Source organism: Sinocyclocheilus grahami, unplaced genomic scaffold (genome assembly GCF_001515645.1).
Source record: "Sinocyclocheilus grahami isolate Dianchi unplaced genomic scaffold, SAMN03320097.WGS_v1.1 scaffold301.1, whole genome shotgun sequence".
Lineage (NCBI taxonomy): Eukaryota > Metazoa > Chordata > Actinopteri > Cypriniformes > Cyprinidae > Sinocyclocheilus > Sinocyclocheilus grahami.
In genome coordinates, this window is record NW_015505480.1 from 1,288,519 (window position 1) to 1,301,429 (window position 12,911).

The following is a 12,911-nucleotide window of genomic DNA, read 5'->3' on the forward strand; positions in this document are numbered from 1 at the left end:
ACCTGGCTGTACCGTCCCACCTAAATCAGCACTGTGACTCAGCTGTGCTTGTTTAGTAATCCGGATTCATTCAATGCTAGGGTACTTTCAGGGTGCGCTTTATGAATATTGAACACTTTTTAAGTTTATCTTTACTTTAGTGCCATATATCTGCCCCTTTAATTAGCACAAACTTAAGATAGCCAACAACAAAGGCAAGATAAAGCCCATGCAGTGGGAGTCAGATCTCACAATGCGTTGAGTGCAAAAATAGGTCTCCCCTTTTGGAAAATGTCAGTGTGATGCATCAAAGGACTTTGTGATAATTTCCGAGCAGAGGGTGATGACTGTCAAAGGAGGGTTTGGTCTGAGGCTAATGGGGCAGGAGGAAGTGTCAAGTGGGCCAAGTAGGTCATCTCTTTATGTATTTAGTGTTGCTGGTCTTGTGCCATTCTCAGGAGTATCATGGAAAGCAAACGGGGACATTTGAGTAACTGCTGGATGGGAGCGATTTGGTTCATGGGAAGAGGAATGAAATGGATAACTGTGGGACTTTTCTAGGAGGTGTTTTGCATTCCATGTGCAAGTGAGGGAAAAACATGCTTGTTTTGGGGCTCTGCAGGTCTACACAAGTTGAACTTGTTCGTTTAGTTTTGCAGATGGTTTTGAAAACTTGTCATTCTTCTGCCACATCTATATGCTGTTTTTATTTTCATAACACAAAAGATTTTTTCATATTTGCACAGCCCTTTCTAGACACTGTCTGGGCTAAATCCATTGGGAAAGAATAGAAATTGTGAAACAGAAATGGGATACTCCAAGCTGAGCGGCTGCTGTCCAGTCTGAGGGCAGTAACAGGTGATTATCCTCTTCCAGATTGGTGGTTTAAAGGCCACGTTAATGGCTTGATATTTCAGCTTTGCCTTGAGAGACATGACCTTTGCATGACCTTTGAATTTTTTGGCACTTGGAAAAGTCAAAATGCTAGTACTCCCTATCGTTGTCTTTCAGTCTTCTCTCTGTTCTTTCTGATCCTTTTCTTCCTCCTCAAATCCTCTCACTAATTTCCATAAACACTGTCACCCAGCTAACCTCTCTCCCAAAGGCACGTAACCCTGTTTTAGAGGCCAAGCTGGCAATGGGCCCTTGGTTTTCTCCCCTCAACCCCTCAAAAGAGGGGAAAGGTCACCGGTTTAACCAGAGGCAACACTGGAGGCTATTGTGAGTGAGGCATGAATATTGTGGTCTATTCATACTTCGACAGAATGAATCTCTGAGCACATGCAGGAATCCACAGTGAAGGACATGTATCCTGAACGGCATCAAATGAGGCCCATGGTTTCCCCTTCACTGCCAGCCAACATCTTCCTTTCTAACAGAGGTGAAGTCTGTGTGCTTTTTGAAGCTGTCTGTTACTTTCTCTTCTCTATTTCTGTTCTCTGGTTTAGTCTGAGGCACTCTCAAATGCCCTAGACATTCCCGAGTCCGATTTGAGGTTTGATTTCGGTTTCATTTCCTCAGATATCTCCACAGAGAGCTGACAGAGCTGGTTCAGGCTTCCACATTTGCTCAGCACTCTTCCTCTCTATCTTGCTGGGCTTTTATAAGAGCTACCCCGATGACAAAGAGTTAGGAAAACATCCTCTACACAGTGTGTTGAATAGATAACCCCCCCCCCCCCCATTTTACATAGAACAAGCTAGCCATGTTGATATTTTGTCATTTGTCTTCATAGCCGTTCATACAGAAACACTCTCCTTTATTCCATTTGCCAGACAGAAAGTCTCTATCAGCCACACAATGCGGCTGTGGAAAGCTGTTTGTGTTATTGTGTTTTAGCTTGAGTATCAGTTTTGAAGGCGGAATAATAACAGAAAACATCAGGCTGAATGGCATCTCTTCTTTTTAAATTTATGTATAAGTATTAATTAATTTATATATGAATGTAATGCATATTAACTAATATATTGTTTATATAATAGCAATTTCTTCAATCAAAATGCATGTGGCTGAGCTACTGTCACACTGCTGAAACTAGGCTACTTAGTAGTGGGAGTTACTCCACAACACTTGGTTGATATGGTTTCACGAGTTTACACTTACTTATAATGAACCGAGTAAAGGTTATGCGTATTTGGCGTGCTGTCCGGGGAGAGCGCTCCGAGCTCGGTAATTACTCTCGAGCCCGGGGTACTCCCCCTGTCCGGGGAGAGGGGTCCGAGCTCGGGATTAAGCCCGGACCCAGAATGCTCCCCCCGAGTGTTCCTCCCCGTGCTGGGGTAGGAACGGGCTGAAGGTGAGGAGTCGGGGTGGTGGAGGGATGCTAAAGACGGGAGATAATGGAGGTAAGGCTGCTTTGATTATTTATAGAGGTTCTCTCTTGTGCTGATTGGATAGATGGTGTAATTACTGATGATGAACTGGCCGTGTTAATTATCTGCGCGCGCTCCTCCCGAAACTTGTTAATAAAACATCACTTGGGGAATTCTACTTTAACATGTTAATCCTGTAATTGTTTTTTAAAGTCATTTTAGTCAAGACTCTGGCACACCCTTTGCTTTAATGATTTTTAGCTCTTCTGTCCCTCTCTTTCTCAGGCTCAGGCTTGTTGTGGTGGTTTACTCAAAGGCGTGTTGTGGCATTTTGATTTAATTCCTGTTGGTGTGAAAGTAGGTTATGTTATGGAAGTGAACCTTTGTTTGAGGGGAAACCCACATACATGCACACCAATTGGCAGGTGACGCCCAAAAATAAGTTAAGTGTTCCCCATGTCTGTCATGACACTGACATATAATACTTACCTGTTTTAAAAGTGTTTACTCCAGCATGAGAAACAATGTTTTTCCCTCCCTCTGACTGGTATTTCCAGGCAGAAACCACACAGCTGGAATTAGAGATGCACCGATCGATCGGGCAGGGATCGGAATCGGCCGATTTCCTCATGATTGGCCCGGATCGGTGACCGGCCGATCAGTCTCACTTCTTGACGATTTCGAGCCGATCCGTTTTGTTACCAGCGGCACAGGCAATAACATCAGCCGCGCATTCTCGCTCTTTTCTCTCCGACAACCCCTTCTCTCTCACACACGTCTCATTCGCTCCGGTTAAATAGTGCTTGTATTGCGCACTATTTTAGTCATTCCCACAGCGTTCGCGCTTGCACTAAAAGCATGCGCACCACCACTGATCTATATTAGTGAATCGCACAAGCCGCGCTCAGTCTCAAACAGCTTGTGAGCCACAAATACCAAAATGAGTGGCTAACTGCGCTAAAACGGTCAAATACATACAAAATTATGTCAAAATGCCCGTCTTGGCGAGTATCCAGTTAAACACAGTCAGTTTTGGAATGTTAAATAGTTGAGAAGGAGAACGCATGTTGTGCAACAGTATATTGGGTCCGTGGATAAACTCTTAAAGGGACTGCAGTCCAATATTCCTGCTGCTGTCTATCATGTTAATCAAAGAAGAAAATTACTTTCTGCTCTTGACTGAATATGTTTTATAACTTTAATGGTAAGCATTAATTTGTATTTAATTTTTACAATGAAGAGTACAGAAATTAAATTTGATAAAAATGTACATTTGATTACTTTAATTTCTGTAGTATTTCTTACCTGAATAAAAACTTACTTAACCTGAAAAACTTGGTCTCATAGCTCTCTTTATTCTATTGCATTTATTTGTGCTGTTGTTAGCTATTTAATTTTATTTGTTCTTATTTTATTACTGACTTTTTACTTGTGTTTTGAAAATAAAACAAAAAATAAAACTTTGCGTTGAAGAAAAGTAGATTTTTGTTTGTATATGCTGTCAATTATAGTTCTTAGAAAAAAAAATCGGAATCTGCAAAAATCGGTATCGGCAGATCACACTAACAAAGAAATCGGAATCTGACAAGAAAATTGCAATCGGTGCATCTCTAGCTGGAATACTGGAATAGTGTACCCACAAAGCTTCACACACTGCGAGTGTGTATATGTGTGTTTCGTTTGTGTTAGAGCAGGAGGAATGGTTAGTCTGGTTCTACAAGGACACTTTCTCTAGCTGTTACTCAACCAAACGTCTCCCTTGATTGGGTAGTAGGAACCAAGACTCTCCCCATGAGCCGACCACATCCACCCATACAGGCGTTTTTGCTGCCAGCCTGACTGTGTGTGTCCTGCCCTGCATACTGGGACTCTGTATGAATTTGTGTAAAACACCTCATTAGCCTCCTTCAGTTTGTTTATTCCCCCAATGCTGCTGCGCCAGCCATCACGCCACATCTCTGTCTGTCTCTATATCTCTTTTTCTGACAAAATTGCTATTCCAAAACATTGCCGTGATCTATCTGCCTGCATAGGTCAACTACCTTTTAAGACTGCATGCTAACGGTTGTGGAAGTGACTGATTTGAAAGGCTCTGCTGTGGTAGCTGCTTTATTTTGCTGTTAGATGCTTAGCTGTTTCCAGTAGAGTTTGATATTAGCATGGTTCTAAGCTAAATAACCATACTCCAAGCACAAAAAGTGGAGCATGCAAGATTTTGGAACAAAGCTAATGACATTTCCATGAGACATTGAAGCATGTTGCCTCATTTTACTTGTCAAGGCCGTAAGTTATAACAGCTGCACGATTAATCAAAATAAATTGAAATAACGATTTGGCTCATTGCGATTATCAATTTGCAAAGGCTGTCATTTAAAAAAATATTCACACTACATCGTTGTATATGTAAAGACACTGTTCTTGATTTTGTGTTTTCAGTTTTGCGGTGTCACAGTAAAAGATGTTAGACATGAACCCAAATAAATCACAAAATAAAAGCTTGATAGTTAAATATGATATGTTAAATACTATTTTCTTTTATTTTACAGTGAAATATTACAGTAATAATAGTTCTTATTATTGCAATAAAAAAATTTTTTATTTATAAATATAAATTATAACTTTTATAAAATGTATTTAAATTAATTGAATTTATTTATACTTTGTTTATTTGATTTATTTTAATTATAATTATAGTAGTAATATTTTATTTTATTTTAGTTATATTGGCAAATGGCAAATATAATGGCATACTGTGCAGTCTTACAAACAACCATACAATTTTTTCTCATCAAAATGAGAGAAAAGTTTTATTAGAAAAATGTGCAGCCTACTGTTTATTTTGAAGGAGAAGTTTACATATTGCCACTTCTGCTGGACTTGTACTGATGGTATTGTTTTAAAGTCTCTTTCTTTCAATAGGAATCACTCAGTCTCTATTCTAAAGCACTCCATTGTTGCTTAACATCTGTAAAGGGCTTGAATATGTTCTGTCAAATTCATTTTTAGTTCAGGGAGTGGCTGCATTATCATGTTTCAACATCTCGTAACTATGTATTTTTCTTTTTCTTTTTTTTTTGGTTAGTGTGCACTCGGTTGATCTGTATATTTGGGTGTAGGTGTATACAGTAGTGACAATGTGCTGCCTATTAAGCCAAATCCATCTTCAGCATGCATAAGGCCAAATCCAGTCATGCACATACAATCACAGACACACAGTCGCTCATCAACCACAAGCTGCTGGACCTCACAATGAACTTTATATAGCCAGTCATTAAGTGGTTGTCTTTTAGCTCTACACTTAAACATGTCCCATATAGTTGTATAAATATTGACACACATTGAACTAAACTATGTCAAGAGGTGCAGTGTCTGTCTAGTGTAGATCTGTACTATTGCACGGGTTGTTGTGAAGGCTGTGAGTGTTTGTCTGTGGGTCTGTGTGAGTGAGTGCACACAGACACAGAGCATCTCTTTGTGTGGATATGTGTTTTGAATGACATGGCCAGCAGCAGTGTGTACAGATGATTCCGTGTGTGCCAATGGGAGCATGTGCCCAGTGGGTATGGGGCAGTTGATGCCCTGCTGCTGATGATACAGAACACAGACCCGTGTATGTGTGTTTACTTTGGCCAGTGTGTGTTCATATGGGAATAACTTACACTGTGGGCACACTGTGTGTGTGTGTGTGTGTGTGTGTGTGTGTGTGTGTGTGAGAGAGAGAGTGAATTCTTCTTTCTGTCCTGGATGGCTCCACTTTTACAGCACAACGTCTGATTTACTACTTAGAAGCTTCCGGACTTTACCAACACACCACTGAGCGCTAAAGCAGACGGATGGAGTGGCATAGAGACAAAACACACACAAAACAGCCATCCTGGACTAAAAACAGTGCTTCTCTCTGATGAAAATGCTTTCCTTGCAGGAAAAGAGGCTTGAAGATTACTACTGTGATAACTGAGGGTCTGGACACACATTTTCCACTGTGCTGTCCACCACTTGTGTTAGAGGGCCTTTTTCATCCAAACATAGTACATCTCTATCAACATTCTGTCATAATGATATTTAATAACTATATTCAGCAGCCTTTGCTGATTTGCCTTTTAAACTACATGATCAGTTATTTTATTTTTTACATATTTAATTTATTTAATTTTAGTTTGTTTATAAGGCCAGATAAGTTTTTACTAAACAAATAATCTCCAAATCGCACAACAGAGTGCATTTTACAGAAGCCCTGGAGCTATTAGGTTTTTTAGAAAAACTGCTGATGCGCACTCTCACACAAACACAGATGTGTGGAAGTCATTGCACGAGCAGAAATCTTGGTTTTGAGAAGTGAGTAGTGAGAATGAGCAAGCAGTGATACAGAGTGTGTACTGGGAACAAAATAGATGTTCCCATCAGCCTCCACTGAGGGTTTCAGAATGGCTGACAAGACATGCAATTCTACAGGGTTGCTAAAAAATAAAATAAAAGAACCAGCTCAAACTCTGCTCGACTTGGCCATTCTGCCTGGACACCTACTAGACCTGTCGCTTCAACACCATGGCCAGTTAAAAAGCAAACAAACAAGTTGGGGAGGCAAGATTCCTACACAATGAGGTTACTTGTGAAGTGCAAGTTCTTCTTAATTTACTTGTTACCCCTCTAAAATATTAGAATTTTAACTTAAGACGGTTGACAACATTTTTTTCCGTCCAAGATGCAATGTACTGTATGTCTGATTACATATAAGAACTGTTTAAATTTAGTTTTTATAATCTTTTTGTTTTAGTTTATTTTGGCTTGTGTAACTGAGAAAAAACATAAATCAGAATTTCAGGTTAAATTTAAAGAAAAAAAAGTGGCCAAAAAAAATCTCAACAAAAAACCCCCAACTTTTAAATTTTTTTATAATACATTAAAATACATGTCACACAGTTTTGCCTTTTGTATTCTAAGTAAAATGTATTAAATATTAAAATTATATTCAATATTTAATTTATTTTGGCATATATAAAAGAGACTTTTATTGTCTCTTATTGAATGTTGATAGACTTATTTTGGCATATATAAAACTACACTTAAACTTAAGACTAAAAGTAATTGTGCCCAAAAGATATCTCAGTAGATTTCAGTGAACCTGACTAAGATGCATATCAGTGCTTTCCAGCCCTGAGATTATTTTGGTGTTATATTTTGACTATGTTACTTATATGGCAAGGTGCTGATTGACAGTGCTGACTTGTTGGTTTGCACCAGGGTTCATTCGTGTTGTATTTCCATTAGGTTTAGCTCATTTCACATGTTAAAGGGGTCATATGATGCGATTTCAATTTTTCCTTTCTCTTTGAAGTGTTACAAGCTCTTGGTGCATAAAGAAGATCTGTAAAGTTGCAAAGACTAAATTCTCAAATCCAAAGAGATATTCTTTATAAAAGTTAAGAGTCAACCACGCCTACCTAAAACGGCTCATTCTAACACGCCCCCACATGTCTACGTTACGATGTGGGAAGATTTGCATAACGCCGCCCAAATGTTAACACAAAGAAAGAAGGCGTAACTTTGATTCTTGCTGTAGTATTGTTGTTGCCGCCGCTGCCATGTTGTGGAGATGCTGTGTGTTTCGTTGTGAAAGCGAAACTACTTTGTTTGGCCTTCCAAAAGAGGAAACAACTAGAAATCATTGGTTAAGTTGTATTTACAACACTGTTCCGGAACAGTTCAACCTAAATATTCAGATGTGTGCAATGCATTTTACGGGGGACGAGGACTGTTTCCTGGGAGAGTAGCCTACAATGCCGGTGTCTGTTTCTATAAAGTGGGGCTATTCCAACTTTGCAAGGACAGTCTGGCGCTTCTGACTTCATATTTAAAGAATTTGCCATTGATGATTCAAACGCGAGTTTTGAGCAGTGTAGAGTATTGCTTGTTGTTTGTCGTTTCTCTGATCACAAATGCATATATGGTTTTATGTTTATGCAGCGCGATACGCAACACAACGTGTAAAAAGACAGTATAAGTCATTATAATCTGTAATTATGTCCCCACAGGATGCAACAAATTCCTTGTTTATAATGGGTTTTACCGGTTTTGTCTCGTTTTTGTTTTGGTAAGGGGCGTAACATTTCCGTCACACACTTGAGGTATTCGGCCAATCACAACGCACTGGATAGCTGACCAATCAGAGCACACCTCGCTTTTCAGAATGCAGTTCTTTTTTTGAACCTTAAACCACATAAACACATTGCATTAAAGGGGTCATATGATGTTGCTAAAAAGAACATTATTTTGTGTATTTGGTGTGATGAGATGTGTTTATGCGGTTTAAAGTAAAAAAAAACAAAACATTATTTTCCACATACTGTACATTATTTTTTCTCCTCTATGCCCTGCCTTTTTGAAACGCGTTGATTTTTACAAAGCTCATCGGTCTGAAAAAGCGAGGTGTGCTGTTATTGGCCAGCTATCCAGGGCCGAATACCTCAAGCGTGAGACGGAGGTAGATATGAGGGGACGTGTTAGAACGAGCCGTTTTAGGTAGGTGTGGCTGACCGTTTTAGGTAGGTGTGATAAAGAACATCTCTTTGGATTTGAGACTTTAGTCTTTACAACTTTACAGATCTTCTTTATGCACCAAGAGCTTGTAACACTTCAAAGAGAAAGGAAAAATTGAAATCGCATCATATGACCCCTTTAAACCAAATACACAAAATAATGTTCTAGCAATGTCATATGACCCCTTTAATGTTTTTTTGCGCTCTTGTGCAGCTGGACAGGACCAGCGGGTTCAGTGCGCCTCAGGTGATTTGTGCATAGTGGTCAGAGGGTGTGGCTTTCTTAATCACAAGACAAGCTCTTGGCATATGGGTGTGTGGCCCTACATTAGCGGCAGTGTGTGTTTGTGTGTCCTTGTTCCTAACCCTCCCTTTTTTATGTGTGTTTTTCAGGAAAAAGTTTCAGACACCAATTTCAACTCTTCACAGCTACACTCAGACATCGAGGTCAGTCAACCCACAATGCTGTGCATATCTGTTTTCAGACATTCGCACAGCTGCAGTCATCACCATAACTCACTGTTACAACACAATACGCTTTCATTCACAACGCCTCAGTGATAAATCAGCAGACTGTATGCTCAGATTACACTGATTTGTGTGTCATCAGTGATTAAAATCAGTGTGTGTGTAATTGCAATAATTAACCACAGTGTTGTCTGTGTCCACAGAAATCGTTTGGCATCAGCAATGAGGTGTCCACTCCAGAGACTGAGAGAAAGTAAGAAAATCTCAATGCATTCAGTAATGTTTAGTGGCTGGTTGTGTCTTACATTTACAAAGGGAAACAAAACTAATGAACCAGATCTAGAAGATTTTTTAATCTCTAAACCATCAGCTTAATGGTTTACCCAAACCTAAAGGACAGTTTGCAGGCTGTCTGAATTGAATGCGACTGCTGACCTCTCAGATATATGATCACACACATCAGATCTGCTCGAACAGCAGCCATATCACCCTGCAGCCCAAGACTGGTTGCTTACTGAAGCTAAGCTGGGTTGAGCCTGGTCAGTACCTGGAGACCTCCTGAGAAAGCTAGGTTGCTGATGGAAGAGGTGTTAGTGAGGCCAGCAGAGGGTGCTCACCCTGTGGTCTGTGTGGGTCCTAACGCCCCAGTATAGTGACGGGGACACTATACTGACAAAAAGCACCGTCTTTCGGATGAGACATTAAACCGAGGACCAGGATGTCTTTTGAAAAAGAGTAGGGGTGTAACCCCGGCATCCTGGCCAAATTTGCCCATAGGCCTCTAACCATCATGGCCTCCTAACCATCCCTTATCTGCTGATTCACTTCATCACTCTGTCTCCTCTCCACCAATAAAGCTGGTGTGTGGTGGGCGTTCTGGCGCAATATGGCTGCCGTCGCATCATCCAGGTGGATGCTGCACACTGGGGGTGGTTGAGGAGATTCCCCCCTTCTATGTAAAGCGCTTTGAGTGCCCAGAAAAGCGCTATATAAATGTAAAGAATTATTATTATTATTATCCATCCCCCATCTACCCCTGAGTGTATGTGTGTGTACGAATGGTTGTGAATTCCTCCATTTTACTTCTTCACATCTTGGTGCTTCCAGGCTTCCTTCCTTCCGTCCATTGTTCTTAGATGTTTCATATGAAACTCGCTCATTAGCGAGAGGAAGAAAGAAATTCAGACCTAAGTGAGACTCCGTGAGTTTATAGTACACAAGGGTGTTAGTCAAGCTGACGAAATTAACTTTCTTTAGCATTATTGCTTAAATAAATCTAACACAATGACATAATCTGTGCCGACACAATTGTGTAATTGACAAAGGTCAGTTTGCTTAGTTTAAAATGTGTTAGTCATGTCGTGAATTTCAGAATACTAGAGTTTTTGTGAAGATGAGGATTTTAAATGAATGATGTCAGTGTACAAACAGCTCTGTGTCTCCATGCATCTTGTCCGTGTTGATGGCTTTTTCCTGTGTCGATGAACAGTCCACGTGCCATGGGAAAGATTAAATTATACCGCTGTCATCCACACTCTCTGGAGAGAAGTAGTATGCTTGGATAAATGTAAAACATATGGAGCTGACATCTTTCATTTATATATCTCTGGGGTCCTATGCACATGTGGCTAGATTTGACTGATACTCTGCTTTGTGATGCCTGTGAAACTAGCTTTGATTGACAAAAGCTATCTTAAATTTTTCACTCAATATTGATATTTAAAAACAGTTGATTTAACTCTTTAACCTATTTGTTTGAATGGATTGATATTGGATTGATATAATTTGTTAGTTCAACAAAAAAATGAAAATTGCCATTTTCTCACCCCTATGTTGTTCCAAAACTTTATTTTACGGAACACAAAAAAATATTTATTTTGAAGAGCACTGGAAACCAAATAACATTTTAGCCCATTGACTTTTTAAAAAAAAAACAGTTTTTCAAAATAATTTTATTTAGTCCGCTTAAATCTACTCCTTCAAGCTCATGTTCACCTGCCTTCACTTTTAAATGCATTGCCCACTTCTCAAAATGCAATCAACAACCGATACATAGAATCAAGATCTGTCGATACTTCAGTTTCATTGTGATTTTTAAGTACTATGTGAGAGCAGATTTTATTCTTTCCGCTTTGATATCTGCACAGAAGCAATATGTTAGATATCTGCCATATCCCAATTCAAATCGTAATCATAATATTTGTCATAATCGCAATATGATTTTATGCAGCCCTATTTCATATCCTATTCCTTAGAACTGTCTGTTACATTATCAGCATAGTGCCATACCGGACGAAACAGTCTTTGCCAGACTACCCGGACTTCCTGTCTGTATGATTAGAAGAAGCTTTGGCCTCCAGAAAGGCTGCGTGAACAGCAGAGAACCCGATGACAGTGAGAGATGTGTTTTTGTGTGTGTGTGTGTGTGTGTGTGTGTGTGTGTGTGTGTGTGTGTGTGAGAGAGTTTAGAAGCCCCTTCATTCTTATGTTGGCAGAGTCTTCCTCCAAATACATGCTACTTGGTTTGTATTTCAAATAAATTGTTCTTTTGAACTTTCTATTAATCAAAGAATATTTCTGTCATGACAACTCTCGGAGGGATTGGCATGGTAATGTACATGACAATGTTAATGTATTTGGTCTTGGCGGAATAGATCTGCTACGCTGCTGCTGCTGCTGCGGCAGATCAAGTACCGAGACATGAATCACCGCGTAGCAGATCTATACAGGTGGTGCTGGGAAGGTGGAGGGTTTCTGAAGCAAGCTGCACTGCTACGGCAAGCTCTAGTCATATATTTGAATGTTGAGCAGCGAGCTCATTGGCTACCAATACAGGAGAGAGCCAAAGAATATATAATTTGTTAGGCAAAAAATATTAAGCTATAATATAATAACACTGTTCTATAAAATGTACTACATTAATAATAAGAAATACCAAATCAGCTTTAAGTAGCTTTAACCTGCCTTTTTCTGAATTATATTCTTTCCTCATTATAGTAAGTTGGTAGAAATATAACCGGGTAAAGAGAAAATTTACGTGTTTGAGAGTGTGGCTTTAAGGAAATCCCTCAAGCTCCATTTACCATGACCTCTTGTGAAGGTAATTTCCTAGACACTTCCTTTGCGATCTTTATATATGTGTTTTTGTGCTCAATCATATATGTGTTCTGAACTCCAAAGCCAGGTGTAAGGAAGCAAACCAACCAATCGCAGGACACCAGGTGCACCCTGGGATAGCAGTGTTCCTCTTCATCAGCAGTTTGTCTAGAGGAAAAAGGAAGTCAGACCACTCCCAGCTCTAAAAGAACAGTGAACAGTGATGAGAACTACATGATGTTCCTCTTAATTCAATAGTGAAAACATGTTGGCATAGTAATATGACTGATCTCACACTTTAGAAGGGTAGTTCTGATAATTCTGATAACAGACATGCAAAGTCGACATAAGGTAAACTAGCTACATTCACAGCAACAGAACACAGTTGTCTGATTTAAAAAGAAAAAAAGCTATATGGTTTTGTTCATACCATTTTGTTCAGGTTGTAAAGGAAATTGACAACCATATTCCATAACCAAAGTGATTCCTTTAAATAATCAAGATTCACAACTGAATTTTG

The 12,911-nt window shown here is 39.5% G+C and overlaps 1 protein-coding gene across 1 annotated transcript in view; it reads left to right on the plus strand.

The window, feature by feature from the left end:
- The window catches only part of LOC107601213 (SAM and SH3 domain-containing protein 1), a 51,340-nt gene that overhangs the window by 14,299 nt on the left and 24,130 nt on the right, over positions 1 to 12,911 (plus strand). Inside the window, exons 3-4 of the mRNA XM_016293305.1 lie at positions 9,221 to 9,274; positions 9,499 to 9,548. Of these exons, the coding sequence (XP_016148791.1) occupies positions 9,221 to 9,274; positions 9,499 to 9,548 (104 nt within the window). The remainder of the gene's footprint in view (positions 1 to 9,220; positions 9,275 to 9,498; positions 9,549 to 12,911) is intronic.